This window comes from Sinocyclocheilus rhinocerous, unplaced genomic scaffold, assembly GCF_001515625.1.
Source record: "Sinocyclocheilus rhinocerous isolate Xijiao unplaced genomic scaffold, SAMN03320098_v1.1 scaffold1328, whole genome shotgun sequence".
NCBI lineage: Eukaryota > Metazoa > Chordata > Actinopteri > Cypriniformes > Cyprinidae > Sinocyclocheilus > Sinocyclocheilus rhinocerous.
The window spans coordinates 182644-196920 of record NW_015662050.1 but is presented as its reverse complement, the minus strand read 5'-3'; the positions used below and the strand labels follow the sequence as shown (position 1 = coordinate 196920).

Genomic DNA, 14277 nt, shown 5'->3' with positions numbered 1-14277 from the left:
GTTATTCTAATAGTAAGTACATGTAACGTGTAACAAGGGCACGGTAAAATAGAGTGTTACGAAAATATCTTTTTAAGATTTGAATTAAACTACAAGCGCACATTCAATACAATGTATGGCACTTCTTTTTCACATGGGAAAGCTACTGTATGCTTTCAGAAGATTTGGAATATATCTATCTAGGACTGCTTTTATGTTGCCTATTAATTTGAGGACCTTGATATCCAAGTTCCCATTCATTTTCATTAGAAAATAGCAGCGTTAATATTATACAAACCATCTCCTGTTGTGCTTCACAAAAGAAAATGATATGGATGAGTAAATGATGACAGAATTTTCATCTTTTGGTAATTACTGCCTTAAGACAGTGAAAGAAATTATTTGATATCCAAACCGATGTGCACGTTTAACTTACGCATGATGCTTGGTGAACAGAAGCCGGAGGGCCGCCCGCAGTCTAGCAGTCAGTGAGCACACCTCATCTCCCTTTTCAGCAGATGCTTCACTTATCAGCAGGATACAGTTTCCCAGGGCGTCCTCAGTGCTTGCGTAACTCTAAAATACAAAAACGCAAGTTTAACACAACCATGGCAGACAATAGACTCTCAAGCTTAAATCCATCTTGGAAAAACAATAAACAACACACAATGCCATTTCACCACTGCTTTATTGACAGCACAAACCAATTACCCGGAGGCTTCAGCTAAAAATGAATCAAATGTGATGACCTTGACAAGATTTATGAATATTCAATTTCAACCCCACCCCACCCGCAGTGGAAGTCGTTTAAAAAAAAAAAAGAAACACAGCTTCGCTTGTTGAAAAGTACAAAATAACCTTGTTTAAAATAGAATGCGGCGTAACATGGATATTACCATTCAGCCTCGGGCGTCTCGCAAACACGTTAATATTACATTGGAAATTATTTTTTAGCCCAGTTTGACGGTTATATTGCGGCTGTGCATTTGTGTGTGCGTGTGACGAGAGATGTGGAGAAAGGAGAGAGTGTTTGCACCTGTAATATGGGAATGACCGGGTAAAGTGCCTCATTAAATCTGCTCCAACTTGCAGCTGTCATCATCAATCGTCCCTTCAGCAGATAGAGTAGAAGATCCTTGGCAGCAGCGCTCACCTTTGGATCACACATAAAGTTAGTTGATGGCGCTATGATATTGCACTTACAACAAGCTACCTCATCCAAATCCACCAACTGCCAGCTACAGCAGTGAGACAGGGGCATTTCCAATGTCAATCATTAACTTAGCACGACCTCAGTAACCCATTAAACATGGAGCGTGGATACAATATTTATCAGCGAGCTGTGCATTGGTATATCAAAATATTTCTTCTTTGTGCATTACTTGGGGTCTCGCTGGAAACAGGAAGATGAATAATTCACCTCTCTTGCTTGGTCTTGAAGGCCAAACATACTGATCTCATACAGGACACGGGAATGAAGCAAGAAATGCACTCCGCTGCAGATGGATGTGGCAGGTTTGGCCACATTCTGAACTCCTAAACACTCCTGTAGGGATGAGAGCATGAAGTTAGGGTGGGATATTGCCATCTACAGAGTTCAGGGGCCACCAATACCCTATGTGGAGTGTAATAGAATTGGTAGGCAATTTAATAGAAATTCAATGTATACTACACAGAACCATTATAAAGGGTAACAGCATTTTACTCCCAACAAATGGAGCTGTTGATGAAAATATTATAGGTCTATTGCTAGCTAAAAAAAATACCAGGTCATCAGGTGGTCAAGCTTGCCAACTACTCTAAAAAGTGCTTTGGATAATAGCTAACATATAGTAAACTTGATTTTTGTAACATTTTAATACATACTATTTTTGGTACAATTTTATTGGTACACTTTTATTGGCACAATTTTTTGGAAGAAGTCTCTTATGGTTTTCAAGGCTGCATTTATTTGATCAAAAATACAGTAAAAACAGTAACATTGTCAAATAATATTACATTAAAAAAAACTGTTCTCTATTTTAATATATTTTAAAATGTAATTTATTCTTGTGAAGGCAAAGCTGTATTTTCAGCAGCCTTCAGTGTCACATGATCTTTCAGAAATCATTATAAAATGCAGATTTGGTACTCGGGTATCATTTTTATTAATATCAATGTTAAAAAAAACAGTTGTGGAAACTGTGATTTTTGTTTTCAGGATTCTTTGATAAATATAAAGAACAGGATTTATTTGAAATAGAAATCTTTGTATCTTTTGTAACACTATAAATGTATTTACTGTCTCTTTTTATTAAATTGAACGCATCCTTGCTGAATAAAAGTATTAAGTTATTTAAAAAATATCTTACTGGCCCAAACTATAAAACTACTTGGTAGTGTAAATGTAATATTATAATTAAATTTGTTAATAACATAATACTAGTATTTAACTGCACTTAAATATCACAAATCTTAAACAAAATATACTTAATTTTGTTGAATGTAATAACATAACAGAGTTCATAAGAGTCATTTGTTTGTAATATATTGTGGCCATTCTTCTTTGAGGTTTGCCACTGAACTGCAGAACAGGAAACACTGGACGACTGGGTCAAGCACTTAAAACCATGTTAGATCAGTTAATGTCCAACTTTGACCAACAATGTAGCTGGTTTAGCTGGAATATTCACATTTCCAAAACTAGGTGAAATTTTCCCTGTCTTTCCTGTCACATATCTACTGGAAGTGGCTTAAAATAGGCTCTATCTCCCAATTTCCACTGCACATCTTGTACCTTCAAAATGCTCAGAGTGCAGGAGTAGGTTTCTGCCTTCACCGGGGACACAGGATGAGACAAAAGTTTCAGAAATATCTTCTGACTCTCCGACTGCAGGAGCGGGCTTGCTTGTGCAAATTTCCACCTACGAAGAGTCACGATTTTTACAGATTTTTATACGATGACGCCTCTTCCACAGTGCCAGACAAAACAGCAGATGTCAATAGCGGTTTTACAGTTTCCATAATTGTGAGCAACTTACAGGTAGGAGCAAATCTGGACGCACTCCTTCACCACCGGTAAGTGCTGATGGTACAGAAAAGCATCTATTCCTTGGTCAGCGAGTTCCAAAAGCTCATGCCAATTCTTATCACCCTGTGAAGAAACATTTCACTTGAATCAATTTTACTTAAAATTCTTAAAGTAATAGTTATACAGAAAATAAGAACATACAGGTTTTGAACGACATGAGGGTGAAGAAATAATATTTGCGTGAGCTAGTCGTCTAAAGACAAACCATTATTCAAGTTGCATTACTATCTTCTTGATTAAAATTTAACTTAGGACTGCCGATATATCGGTACCAAATCAGTTACTGAGATTGCTGAGCATCCAGGCTTACATGCTAGATCTCAGGTTAGATGGAGCATGGGGCAAAGAACGTAGTCAACGTAATCAGCGTCGTTTACATTCAGGATAAAAGCGCACATGCTGAACGTAAACAACGCTTATTACGTTGATTACGTTCTGGGGTACTCTCCAAAATGGCGGAAGACGGTAACTCGGGGAGAAGAACTGTAGAATAAATTTTGTTATTATTGTTTTCTTTGCACACAAAAAGTATTCTCGTAGCTTCGTAAAATTATGGTTGAACCACTGTAGTCACATGGACTATTTTACCGATGTCCTTGCCACGTTTCTGGACCTGGGAACATTTCAGTTGTGTTGCTGTCTATGGGAGGGTCAGAGAGCTCTCGGATTTCATCAAAAATATCTTAATTTGTGTTCCGAAGATGAACGAAGGTCTTACGGGTTTGGAACGACATGAGGGTGAGTAATTAATGACAGAATTTTCATTTCTGGGTGAACTAACCCTTTAAACGTTTCCAAGCATTACATCAGCCTTTAGAAACCTCAAAATGACTCAAATCATTATTTTTTTATTTAGAGTTTATTAACAGTGTTTAATATCAGCTATAACATTATGTAATAATTATCAGCTTATCGGTATCAACCAGAATTTCAACAACAGTGGATGCCTTAATTCACTGAATCCACAAGAAGATACATATTCTTCAAGTAGATATCCTACAAGTAATTTGGTCTTGAAAGTTTGATCCAATCATTACCTCAGCCTGTGCATCCTTTAAAAAAGTGCATGTAGCCTCCATGCAGTGAGAAACGCGTGATACTCTACGATACAGGCTGTATCTTTCAAAGCAAGCCTGTTCTAGGTACGCCACGGCTGACTCCTGGATGAGGGGGTACGCCACACTGAAGGATGAATCGAGACACACGAGGAAAATGGCAGCCACTGTACTTTCCGGAAGGTTATCTCCAGCCTGTTTGTAAAGACATCATACATAAGGTAATAAACACACATATGTACACTAAACAAGCACACACTAATGAATTTGTCTGTAATTACAGTGCTGTCCTTAGGTCTACAGCTTAACTGAACAATTGACCCTTTCACAGCGACTTCAGGTGTGTTTCACACTCTCATTTGTTTTAATAATGACCATGAAGGACACGGCCATATGTCCATTCAGCGATGGTGGCACAGCTTATTAATGTCTAAGAATGGCACAGCCATATGCTCACTCACCTTCTCCACAGGTAACAAGGTTTGCAGGAGACGTATTGTGAAAATGGCAGTGCCCGTGAAGACCATTCGGTGGTGGATCAGAGACGATTCTGGTTGTTCAGAGGAAGTCATGCCATGGTAGTAGCATATAACATCTCCCAATGTCTCTATACATGCTTGTAATTTCTCCCTCTTTCACAAGACAAAAAAAAAAAAAAACATAAGTACTGAGAGACTCACTGATCTCATGTCATTTTATTGCCAGCAGGGGGCAGCAAGAGTCCTGTGCATTTCAAAGAAAGTTTTCAGAGGACAGCAGTTTTTCAAGATAAAATGCCATGAGCGTGCATTAAAGATCAATGAGGGAGAGAGGCATGCCGTGAAATATACATAATCATATGCGGTGGGGAACGTTCTCATAGGTGTGCACACACACTAAGCACAACGGGTTCATTTAAAAAGATTTCTACGGGCAATGAACATCATTTAATGAGACAAATTTGTAAATCAGTGTGATGCGACCTACATAATCCTTGGTATGAGTATAATGCAATGCATTGATGTAATTTTATGTTAAATACTCATAAGCTGAATGAAACCAAGTAAACTTTGCATAATGATAATGGTAAAACTTTACAATAAGGTTGTGAACGTTAACATTTTGTGAATAACTATTTTAACATTGGTTTATGCATTATGAACTAACATGAATTTGAACAGTGTTCATTTATATTATATAACATAATGTAATATAATGCAATATAATTTATAATATAATATAATATAATTATACCTAAATGTTAACATATATGCTTATTGGGTAACATTGACCAGGACTCTATAATAGAAGAGATATTGTATCTCAATGGAACCATCTTGGTTAAATAAATAAAATAAAATGTAAAAAAAAATAATAATAATAATAATAATATTTTATCAATGAGGCTCATTACATTAACACTAGTTGATGAATTAGGTATCATAAACTAATATAAACAGCAATTAAACAAAATTTATTAACCTAGGTTAACTTAAAAATGTAGTATTTTGTATTATTAATTAATGTTCATTCATAATACATTAATTAATGTTAATTTATACAACCTGAAATGTATTAATGCACTAACATTAGGCAAGATTAATAAATGCTCTAAAAGTAAGTTCATTCTTATTTCATGTGAGCTATTTCATTACTAATGCTATTGAATAGAGCCATACTGAAACGAGTTATAGCTTAACATAAGCTGTAAAGTCTTACTGTATTTTACTAAACCAATACAAATATTTTAGATGGAAATAGCATATGTATTGAGTTGTCAGGAGCAAACAGGGACTTCTAAGTGGTAAAACTGGCCTAAAAAAACAACGGTCGTGCCATGACTGATTTGCGCAGATAGCTTATGACCATCTGTCCCTCAGAGTAAGTGGAGTGGGTGAGACGGAGAAGCGACAGGTGTGTTTGTATGCACTAATGCAGACATCAGCCTCATGGCTATTTATCTGCACCGTGGAGGAGGGTTATTGAAGACACTTGCCAGCTCTATCGCAGTCAGGCTGTGCTCGTCCCACACCTCAGGGGCTATGCTGTCTCCCAGCAGCCCCTGTGCCTCTGTCAGCAGCTCTAGCACCCGTTGGAAAACCTTCAGGCTCTCTGAGAGGGTGGGGATGAGAAAAAAAGAGGGGAATATGAAGCGATGGAAGCATACGTGTGAGGGGATCAGCAGCAGCTGTAGCTGCGTTTGAAACAGGAAAGAGGGTTTAAGAGGACTCTCACCTGTCCTGATGAGAGGGAGAGCGTGCTCCACGGCCTCCACGGCGAATCTAGCCAGGCTCCACTGCTGCAGCTGCAGCTCCAGCGAGTCCTCCGCTTCCATCTCCGGAGGGAGCTCCGGGTGGGGCTGCGGGAGGGGAGACTGTTGGGCTGGCCTGGGGGGAGCCCCTCTCTGACTGCTGCTACCGCTGTACCGCACAAATCAAAAAGAATTCTTAATTGCTAAAGACATGAATGGTTGTGAGCAACATTTTAAAAAAATGAAAAGATTTTTCAAGGGTGGTGACGAATACTTTCGCTATATTTAGTTCTCATCTTTTCCAACATAAACCTAAATTTAGTAGATATAGCCTTTAAACTCCATATTTTACACTTTGTAGTATTTTATCATTTTAAGTCAAATGTTTGGGGTGAATATGATTTTTTTAATGGTTGCATTTATCTGATAAAAAAAAAAAAAAGAGTAATATTGTAAAAATATTATTATAATTTAAAATAACTGTTTTTTTTATATATATATATTTTCAAATGTAATTTATTCCCGAGGGCAAAGCTACATTTTCAGTAGCCATTACTCCAGTCTTCAGTGTCACATGATCATTCAGAAATCATTCTAATATGCTGATTTGGTGCTCAAGAAACATGTTTTATTATCAAAGTTGAAAACAGAAAAGAGTGCAGCTTACATTTTTTTGTAGAAACTATATATAGTTTTGTTTGCAATTATTTTGAATTCTTTTGATTCATATTTTTGTAACAATGTAAAAGTCTTTACTGTCACTTTCAGTAAGTGTAATGCATCCTTGCTGAACAAAAGTATTAATATTTTTTTTTTTTAAATGTTACTGACCCAAAACGGTTGAATAGTAGTGTACTTTTTGTACAATTTCTGTACCTTTACAATTTCTATATGTAAATTAACTCTGGACAAGGCTTTTTAAAAATTATAATAAAAAAAAATATTTTAAAAAATATTTTAAAAGAATTGCATGTACAAAGAGAAATGGTTAACCAATTAAATATTTTACAGCTTATCATAATCCAAAAAAAAAAAACTTTTCCAGGCCTGGAAACACTCTTTTATTTCAAAAATGAACAAGGAAAATCCTGTCTTCTATTTTATTTTAAAGGTAGAGAATAAAGCACCTAGAAGAGGCAGCATCTCCGTCCTGGCCATCCCCACGTACCCGCTGACCGGGTCTGCCCACCACAGAGGGTCTGGTGGAGATTTCCTCAGGGGAAGAGACTCCCGAGTGTTGGGTAGCCCTCACCTCCTGAGGATAGGAGATAGACGAGTTCTGAGAAACAGGGTCTAAAGGGATGAAATGATAAGATGGATATTAATTCAGCATTTATAAAAGTCCAATTGTAAAATCACATTTAGAATAGGAGATACTAGGGATGCACCGATGTATTGGCCGCCGATATTTATCGGACGACTTTTGATTATTTTAAAGCCATCGGCATATCAGAAATAGCATGAAAAGGGCCGATACCGATAGTTTATTAACTAACTGCATGGAGACAACGAGTTGCATGTCTGTTGCATAATCCAACGTATTTCAAAATAATTAAATACTTGCCAAAACAAAATAAAATCTGTATAAAATATAGTTTGTCAGACGGCATAGTACGGCCATATGCAAACGTGACGCTGACGCATCCAACGAGTGAAATCACTGCTCTCAGCTGTGAACTCATCATAGGTAAGTGGATGCTCTCGTTTTCTGCAATATATGAATGAACAACGTAGCAGCGCCGCATCTAGTGGGTTCAACTGGATAGGCTAACAAAAGCATTCAAATGCAATCAATGACACATACATCGTCATCGCATCTCGTGCGCCACTGATAAGGCTGCTTGATGGCTGACGCAGACCTTAAATTCGAATGCAACGTTTTTTGCATTCGAATGTGGATTTTTTTTTTTTAATTCGACGAATATTTGAAATTCAAATTTTTTTTTTACAGCCCTACAGCCCAGGCATGCATTTTAGTCTGAGACTAGGCTTAAGTCTTGACTGTTAAACAGGGGGATTGTGTTTATAATGCTGTTCTTTGAACTTTCTATTCAAAGAATCCTGAAAACAATGTTTAGAGTTTTCACAAAAATATTAAACAGCACTATTTTCAACATTGATAATAATAAGAATTTTTTAGCACCAAATATTAGAATCCTTTCTGAAGGATTGTGTGACACTGAAGACTGAAGTAATGATGATTTCAATTAAGATTTGCTATCAAAGGAGCAAATGACATTGCAAAATACATTAAAATAGAATACACTTATTTTAAATTATAATAACATATCTCAATATTACTGTTTTTACTGTACAAGAAGAGCAGAAGAGACTTTCATTTAAAACATTTTTAAAAACCTTACCGACCCAAAACTTTTGAACTGTAGTGTATGCAACTGATAGTAACAGTTAATAAGCCAATGCATGTAAAAAAATAAAAAAAAAACACTTTCTGACTTTTAGAATGCTACAAAAATCTAAAAAAATATGCGCTAATATAAGTGAACCTCCACAGAACAAGTTAGTATATTTATAATAGATGGTGTTTGGTACCTTGCTTGGCTGAGCAGAAGCTTGGATCTCTGTAGAAACGTAGGCGGCTCCTCAAGTTCCTGCAAAGCTGTTCCAGACAGGCCAATGCCTGAAACGTCAGGTAGCTGACATCACCATCAACATTCAGACCGAGAAGTGACAGCAGACTCTAGAGGGGAAAACAGCAATATATGAAAACAGAAGTTGATGTTGTCTTGTAAACCTGCAAGAACATGTTTCCAATTGTTATAACATTACAACACAACCGCTGATCTAAATGCTGCAAGTGTTTTAAGGAAAGTGATTCTACATTCAATTAGGCACTAAATAAAAGGCCACCTGATACTGACTTGTGTAATTTGTACCAATTTAAAATGCAATACCCCTCCAGTGATACCAAAACAATGCCAATGAATCAGGTTGATTCAATAAACCTAATTGAACGGATCACTCCAAAGTCAGAATCAGTGGCACCTTCAATTTTTAAACAATTATACAAAAGAGCAAGAGCATTAAGAACAAAAGAGAATGCTTCCAAAACAATTCAAACGCTTTATTCTAGCACAACAGAATAATAAATCATTTTCATTGAGGCTATTGCGACTACATATCTTAGAAAGATGATCTCAAATGTGTCCCTGCCAACACATTTTTGACAGAAATACAGCAATGCTTGGTTTTAAATGCCTGTACTAAAACGGCTAGTGTCAGCTTGCCAGATAATCACCACGGTACAGTCCTAGACATAAGACACGATTTGCCGCTGTCATTCCAATACTTTCCCGACTTGAATGCACTGTACAGCCAATCAGATTCTGCGGCATTCAATTATAGAATGGAACGGGGATTACAGAGCCCACGATATCACTTTCATCACTGTCACTCAATTTATGAAGATCCCATCAGGGGGTTAAAACAACTGACAGAAATGAAATTTAAATCTTACTTGAACTGTACTTGGCCTTTGCAGGAATATTTCGGCAGGGAAGTCTTGCATGATGACGTCACGAAGCAGCTCGCAGGTGGTTCGTACTAAATTGTGATTGTCGCTTCTGAGGGAACTAAAGATTGAACAAGCGACAGGTCATTTCGGAAATAAGATATATATATATATTAGATAGCAGCTGTGGTAAAATGACACCAAGCAGAGGGTACAAATACCTTTCATTTGATGACAATATATGTCGATCGGTTGTGTTCAAGGACAGCCATGGAAAAACAGAGAACTTCAAGCATCTTACAGAAGTACTGACTGCAGGGTAAAGAAATAAAAAGAATATAAATGTCTTAAAGACTTCAGTCTCAAGACTTTAAACAAACGATTTTAAAGCTTTAACTTTAACTTTAAAGCAACAATTTAAAAAATTCTGTCAATATTTTAGGAACAACATGAGGGTGAGTAAATGTTGACAATTTTCATTTTTGGGTGAAATACTGTACTTCAAGTCTGTTAATCGTGTACAATGTGTACAGGTGTTAATGGCAAACTAAACCATCTAGTTTCTGAAATATGTTGAACACAACTGTTCTTAAAGATACATAAATATGGCAGCAACATTGTATAACTAGATAACAACAGATTAGATTTTGACAGAATCGTAAGAATGATTTGGGACAGTCTTACAAGCATCGGTTCAAATGGTTGAAAATTACAAATTAATTGCTTTAACTTCTTCCTTTTTTGTAAATAAAATGAAAAGCCTCATTAAAAATATACTGTTTAAACTTTTAAAGTTTGGGGTTAGTAAGATTTCTTTTGAAAGATAATAATACTTTTCTTCAGTAAAGTTGCATTTAATAATTGCTTATTCAATTTATTTAATAAGGATTTATGAAATAAATGCTGCTCTCCTGTGAACTTATCTATTCATCAAAGAAACCTGAAAAATGTATAATGATTTCCACAAAAATATTAAGCAGCACTGTTTTCAATGTTTCATCAGGAGTTACAGCATCACATGAATAAACTACATTTTAAAATATTTTTTTGTAATTTATATATAGCAATAATATTTCACAACATTACCTTTTTAACTCTATTTTGGATCAAATAAATGCAGTCCTGGTGAGAATAAGATGCTTAATTCAAAACCTTTTTGTATATAAAAATTTTATATAAATAATATAAATCCTATTGACAGACATAAAAAATTGCTAAAATGCTAAAGTTAATACAATTTTTTTTAAAAATACAAAATAAAGATATTAGCATGCAAATCTGCACAATCGCCCCAACCTTGCCAGAAGAAAAAATACTTGCTGTCGAAGCCTGACAATTCGTATCAGTGTTGATATTAGATTATTTAACACATACATTCCACAGTGATCCATTTTACAGATTTAATGAGTTTAAGCTCTCCCTGAAAGTTAGTTAACAAAAAGTAATTTGATGTTGATGTCACCTACATGATACTCTGGGGGTGGGAGCATCTGTCTGCTTGGGTTTACTGCACTGGAAATATCCCCTAGCCGACGAGTCGTCTTCTGAGAACACAAAAGCAGCTGCAGTTGAAAAGCGAATCAGGCCCAGCACTTTCATGCTCTCCTCTGCCTTGAATCAGACAGTCTACTCATGTTCATTCCGGAGCTGCTGTCAAGACAGCTATTCAAACAGGACTATGTGGCAACCTTGACACTGGTTATAATGACTTCGATATCTACAGTAATCTGCAGAACAGAAAGATATAAAATCAATGTAAAGTTTTTATACCTGTCTGCAGCGAGGGAACAGAGTGTGGCTCGTAGGAGGTTGTGGGTGGACAACTAGGCAGAGCCTCTGGGAGGTGGAAGAGCTGATCGAAGATGCCGTCTACGATTGTTCGGAGGCGAGGATCCACATTAGGCGAGAGCTGTGTTAGGAATTCGACAGCCCCTACCTCCCGTAGCATTTGGGCTCCGCTTGGGTGCTTTGACATGGAACGGAAACCAAAATTAGATACTACTCAAAACATGCCATCTAGTAGAATAATCTGCCTGTTTCTTTCTGTGGATGCTGACATCCACTTGCACTTTTTTCCCTTCATGATCTGATTGGTAATGAATAGTGCCACTGCAGTGAGGCCCATTAAAACATCACATCCTGTCACTGAGAACATCTCACTAAATGCAGCCTGGCAATATAAAGACACTCAAATCATTTTACATACCTTCTGTGCATTATAATTACCTTGGACAGCGTGCCGATCAACTCCAGAACTTCCTCCTGTATTGGAACCTCCGGAAAATTAAACCATTCCAAAAGGAAGACAAACAGCATCCTTTCTTGGACCAGATCAGGAATGGCGATGAGACCATGATCCAGTTTGCTTCTGATATTTTTAAGAGCCCGAACTCTGATTTCCACTAAGGAGTGTCCTTATGGAGAAAAATAATGATGTATGAATACAGTATAATGCAATGCAAAAATGTACACTCTTTACACTGCAAAAAATATATTTTCTTACTAAGTATTTGTGTATATTTTTTTAGTGCTTTCAAACGATTAATTGCAATTAATCGCATTCAAAATAAGTTTTTGTTTGCATAATATGTGTGTGTACTGTGTATATTTATTATGTAGATATAAATAAACACACGTGCATGTATATATTTCAGAAAAATTTTATGTTTAAATATTAAATATATGTATATATAATATAAATTATATAAATATAAATTTATACATGTAAATGTACATATTTTCAAAATATATACTGTATGTGTGTAATTTATATATATACATAATAAATATAAAAAGTACACACATATATTTGTGTAAACAAAAACTTTTATTTTGGATGCGATTAATCATTTGACAGCACTTATATTTATTCAATAAAAAATGTAAACCTTCTTAAAGGGATAGTTCACCCAAAAGTGAAAATTCTTTCATCATTTACCCACCCTCCACTTGTTCCAAAACTGTATGAGTGCCTATTTTCTGTTGAACAGAAGGAAAGATATTTTGAAGAATGTTGGTAACCAATCAGTTGACGGTAGCCACTGATTTCCCATAGTATTTTTTTCATACTGTGGAAGCCAACCGTTAACTTTGGTTCAGTTGCCAAAATTATTTAAAATATCTTATTTTGTGTTCAACAATTGAATCATACAGGTTTGGAAAAACTTGTGGGTAAGTAAACAACAGATTTTTTTTTTTTTTTTTGGTGAACAATCCCTTTAAATCAAGATAAATTTGCTTGAGAAGCAAAATTACAAAACATATTAAGTCGTTTTCTGAGAAATGTATCAATTTAATGAGCTTTTGTTTAAAACAAGACAAAATATCTGCCAGTGGGGTCAGAAAAATAATCTTGTTTCCTCTTAATTTTTTTTTCTTGTTTTAAGCATAAACTCACACACAAACTTTGAAACATTTCTCAGAAAACAAGACTTAATGTCTTAAGTCATTGTGTGATACAAGCAAATGTATGATTCAATCATGTTTAGATATTTGTACAGCAAAACAAGACAAAACTACTAAGCAAGAAATTGATATTTGCAGCGTATGCAAAGCAGGCTGATGCATTTTCCTGATACTGTAACACAGATTGCAGTTCAACCACACAAGTTTACAAAAAAATGTGCAGATTGATTGTTGTTATCATAAACTAAACACAACAAAGAAAACTTCGGCAGATCCTTTGTGAGTGAGCAGCTATGTAAACGCAGGCGCAACAACGTTATATTAGCCTTTGTATGACTTCAGCAAACTAAAGAAATACTTTTTTGCAAGATACAACAACAATATTAGCATGACTGGTAATTATGCATAAATGTTTATGCCAAATAACAGTTAACTGATCATAACATACTGCCTCACTTCTGTTTAGCTAATCAGGCTACTTCAATATCAGCTGTTTGTTGTTTAACGCTCAAAAATCCGACTGTCGCTCTTACAAAGCGTCTTACCGATCTTCTTTATGAGTGATGATAACTCCATAGTTGTTTATCTCACCGGTGGAAAACAAAACGGACTACATTTACTGTAGATCAACGGCGGTCTTCGGTTAAACGTCACATCCTTGTCATCACTGGCAGCGTCGCGGGTCTTTTTTCAACTAGCGCGCCACTGTCAGGCACTTCCGGTATATGTCAGATAAGTTATGTGTGAGAGAGGCCGTGCAGATTTGTTTGGGCTTTACAACAGCTTGAAACAAACATATATTTTGCAAAATATAAAGAATATAAATCAATGATTGTATTCTGTACATAATTTATCTGAATGCACCCTTATGAAAATGTAAGAACATTTACATTTTAGCATAATTATGCTATTAATTTACTCTTGTTTGTTTCTGTATAAAAGTTGTAGATCACTAAATAATCTTTTTTTATTTTTTTATTTACAACTGGGTCAGTTTTTATTAAGCTATTAATGTTTTCAATACTAATTACTATACATGTCTAGAAATAGGCCTACTAGTAGTAGC

General features: G+C 35.8%; 1 protein-coding gene across 1 annotated transcript in view; it reads right to left on the bottom strand.

Moving 5' to 3' along the window:
* rttn (rotatin) overlaps window positions 1-13856 on the bottom strand; it is a 73258-nt gene extending 59402 nt beyond the window's left edge. The window contains exons 1-17 of the mRNA XM_016537252.1: window positions 13757-13856; window positions 12033-12220; window positions 11577-11772; window positions 11273-11350; window positions 10028-10118; window positions 9813-9927; window positions 8888-9035; window positions 7462-7627; window positions 6319-6503; window positions 6080-6195; window positions 4566-4736; window positions 4087-4299; window positions 3000-3112; window positions 2756-2882; window positions 1400-1525; window positions 1016-1132; window positions 416-555 (exon numbers count right to left, since the gene is read on the bottom strand). Of these exons, the coding sequence (XP_016392738.1) occupies window positions 416-555; window positions 1016-1132; window positions 1400-1525; window positions 2756-2882; window positions 3000-3112; window positions 4087-4299; window positions 4566-4736; window positions 6080-6195; window positions 6319-6503; window positions 7462-7627; window positions 8888-9035; window positions 9813-9927; window positions 10028-10118; window positions 11273-11350; window positions 11577-11772; window positions 12033-12220; window positions 13757-13787 (2321 nt within the window). The 5' untranslated portion in view covers window positions 13788-13856. The remainder of the gene's footprint in view (window positions 1-415; window positions 556-1015; window positions 1133-1399; window positions 1526-2755; window positions 2883-2999; window positions 3113-4086; window positions 4300-4565; window positions 4737-6079; window positions 6196-6318; window positions 6504-7461; window positions 7628-8887; window positions 9036-9812; window positions 9928-10027; window positions 10119-11272; window positions 11351-11576; window positions 11773-12032; window positions 12221-13756) is intronic.
* Window positions 13857-14277: the final 421 nt, after the last annotated feature.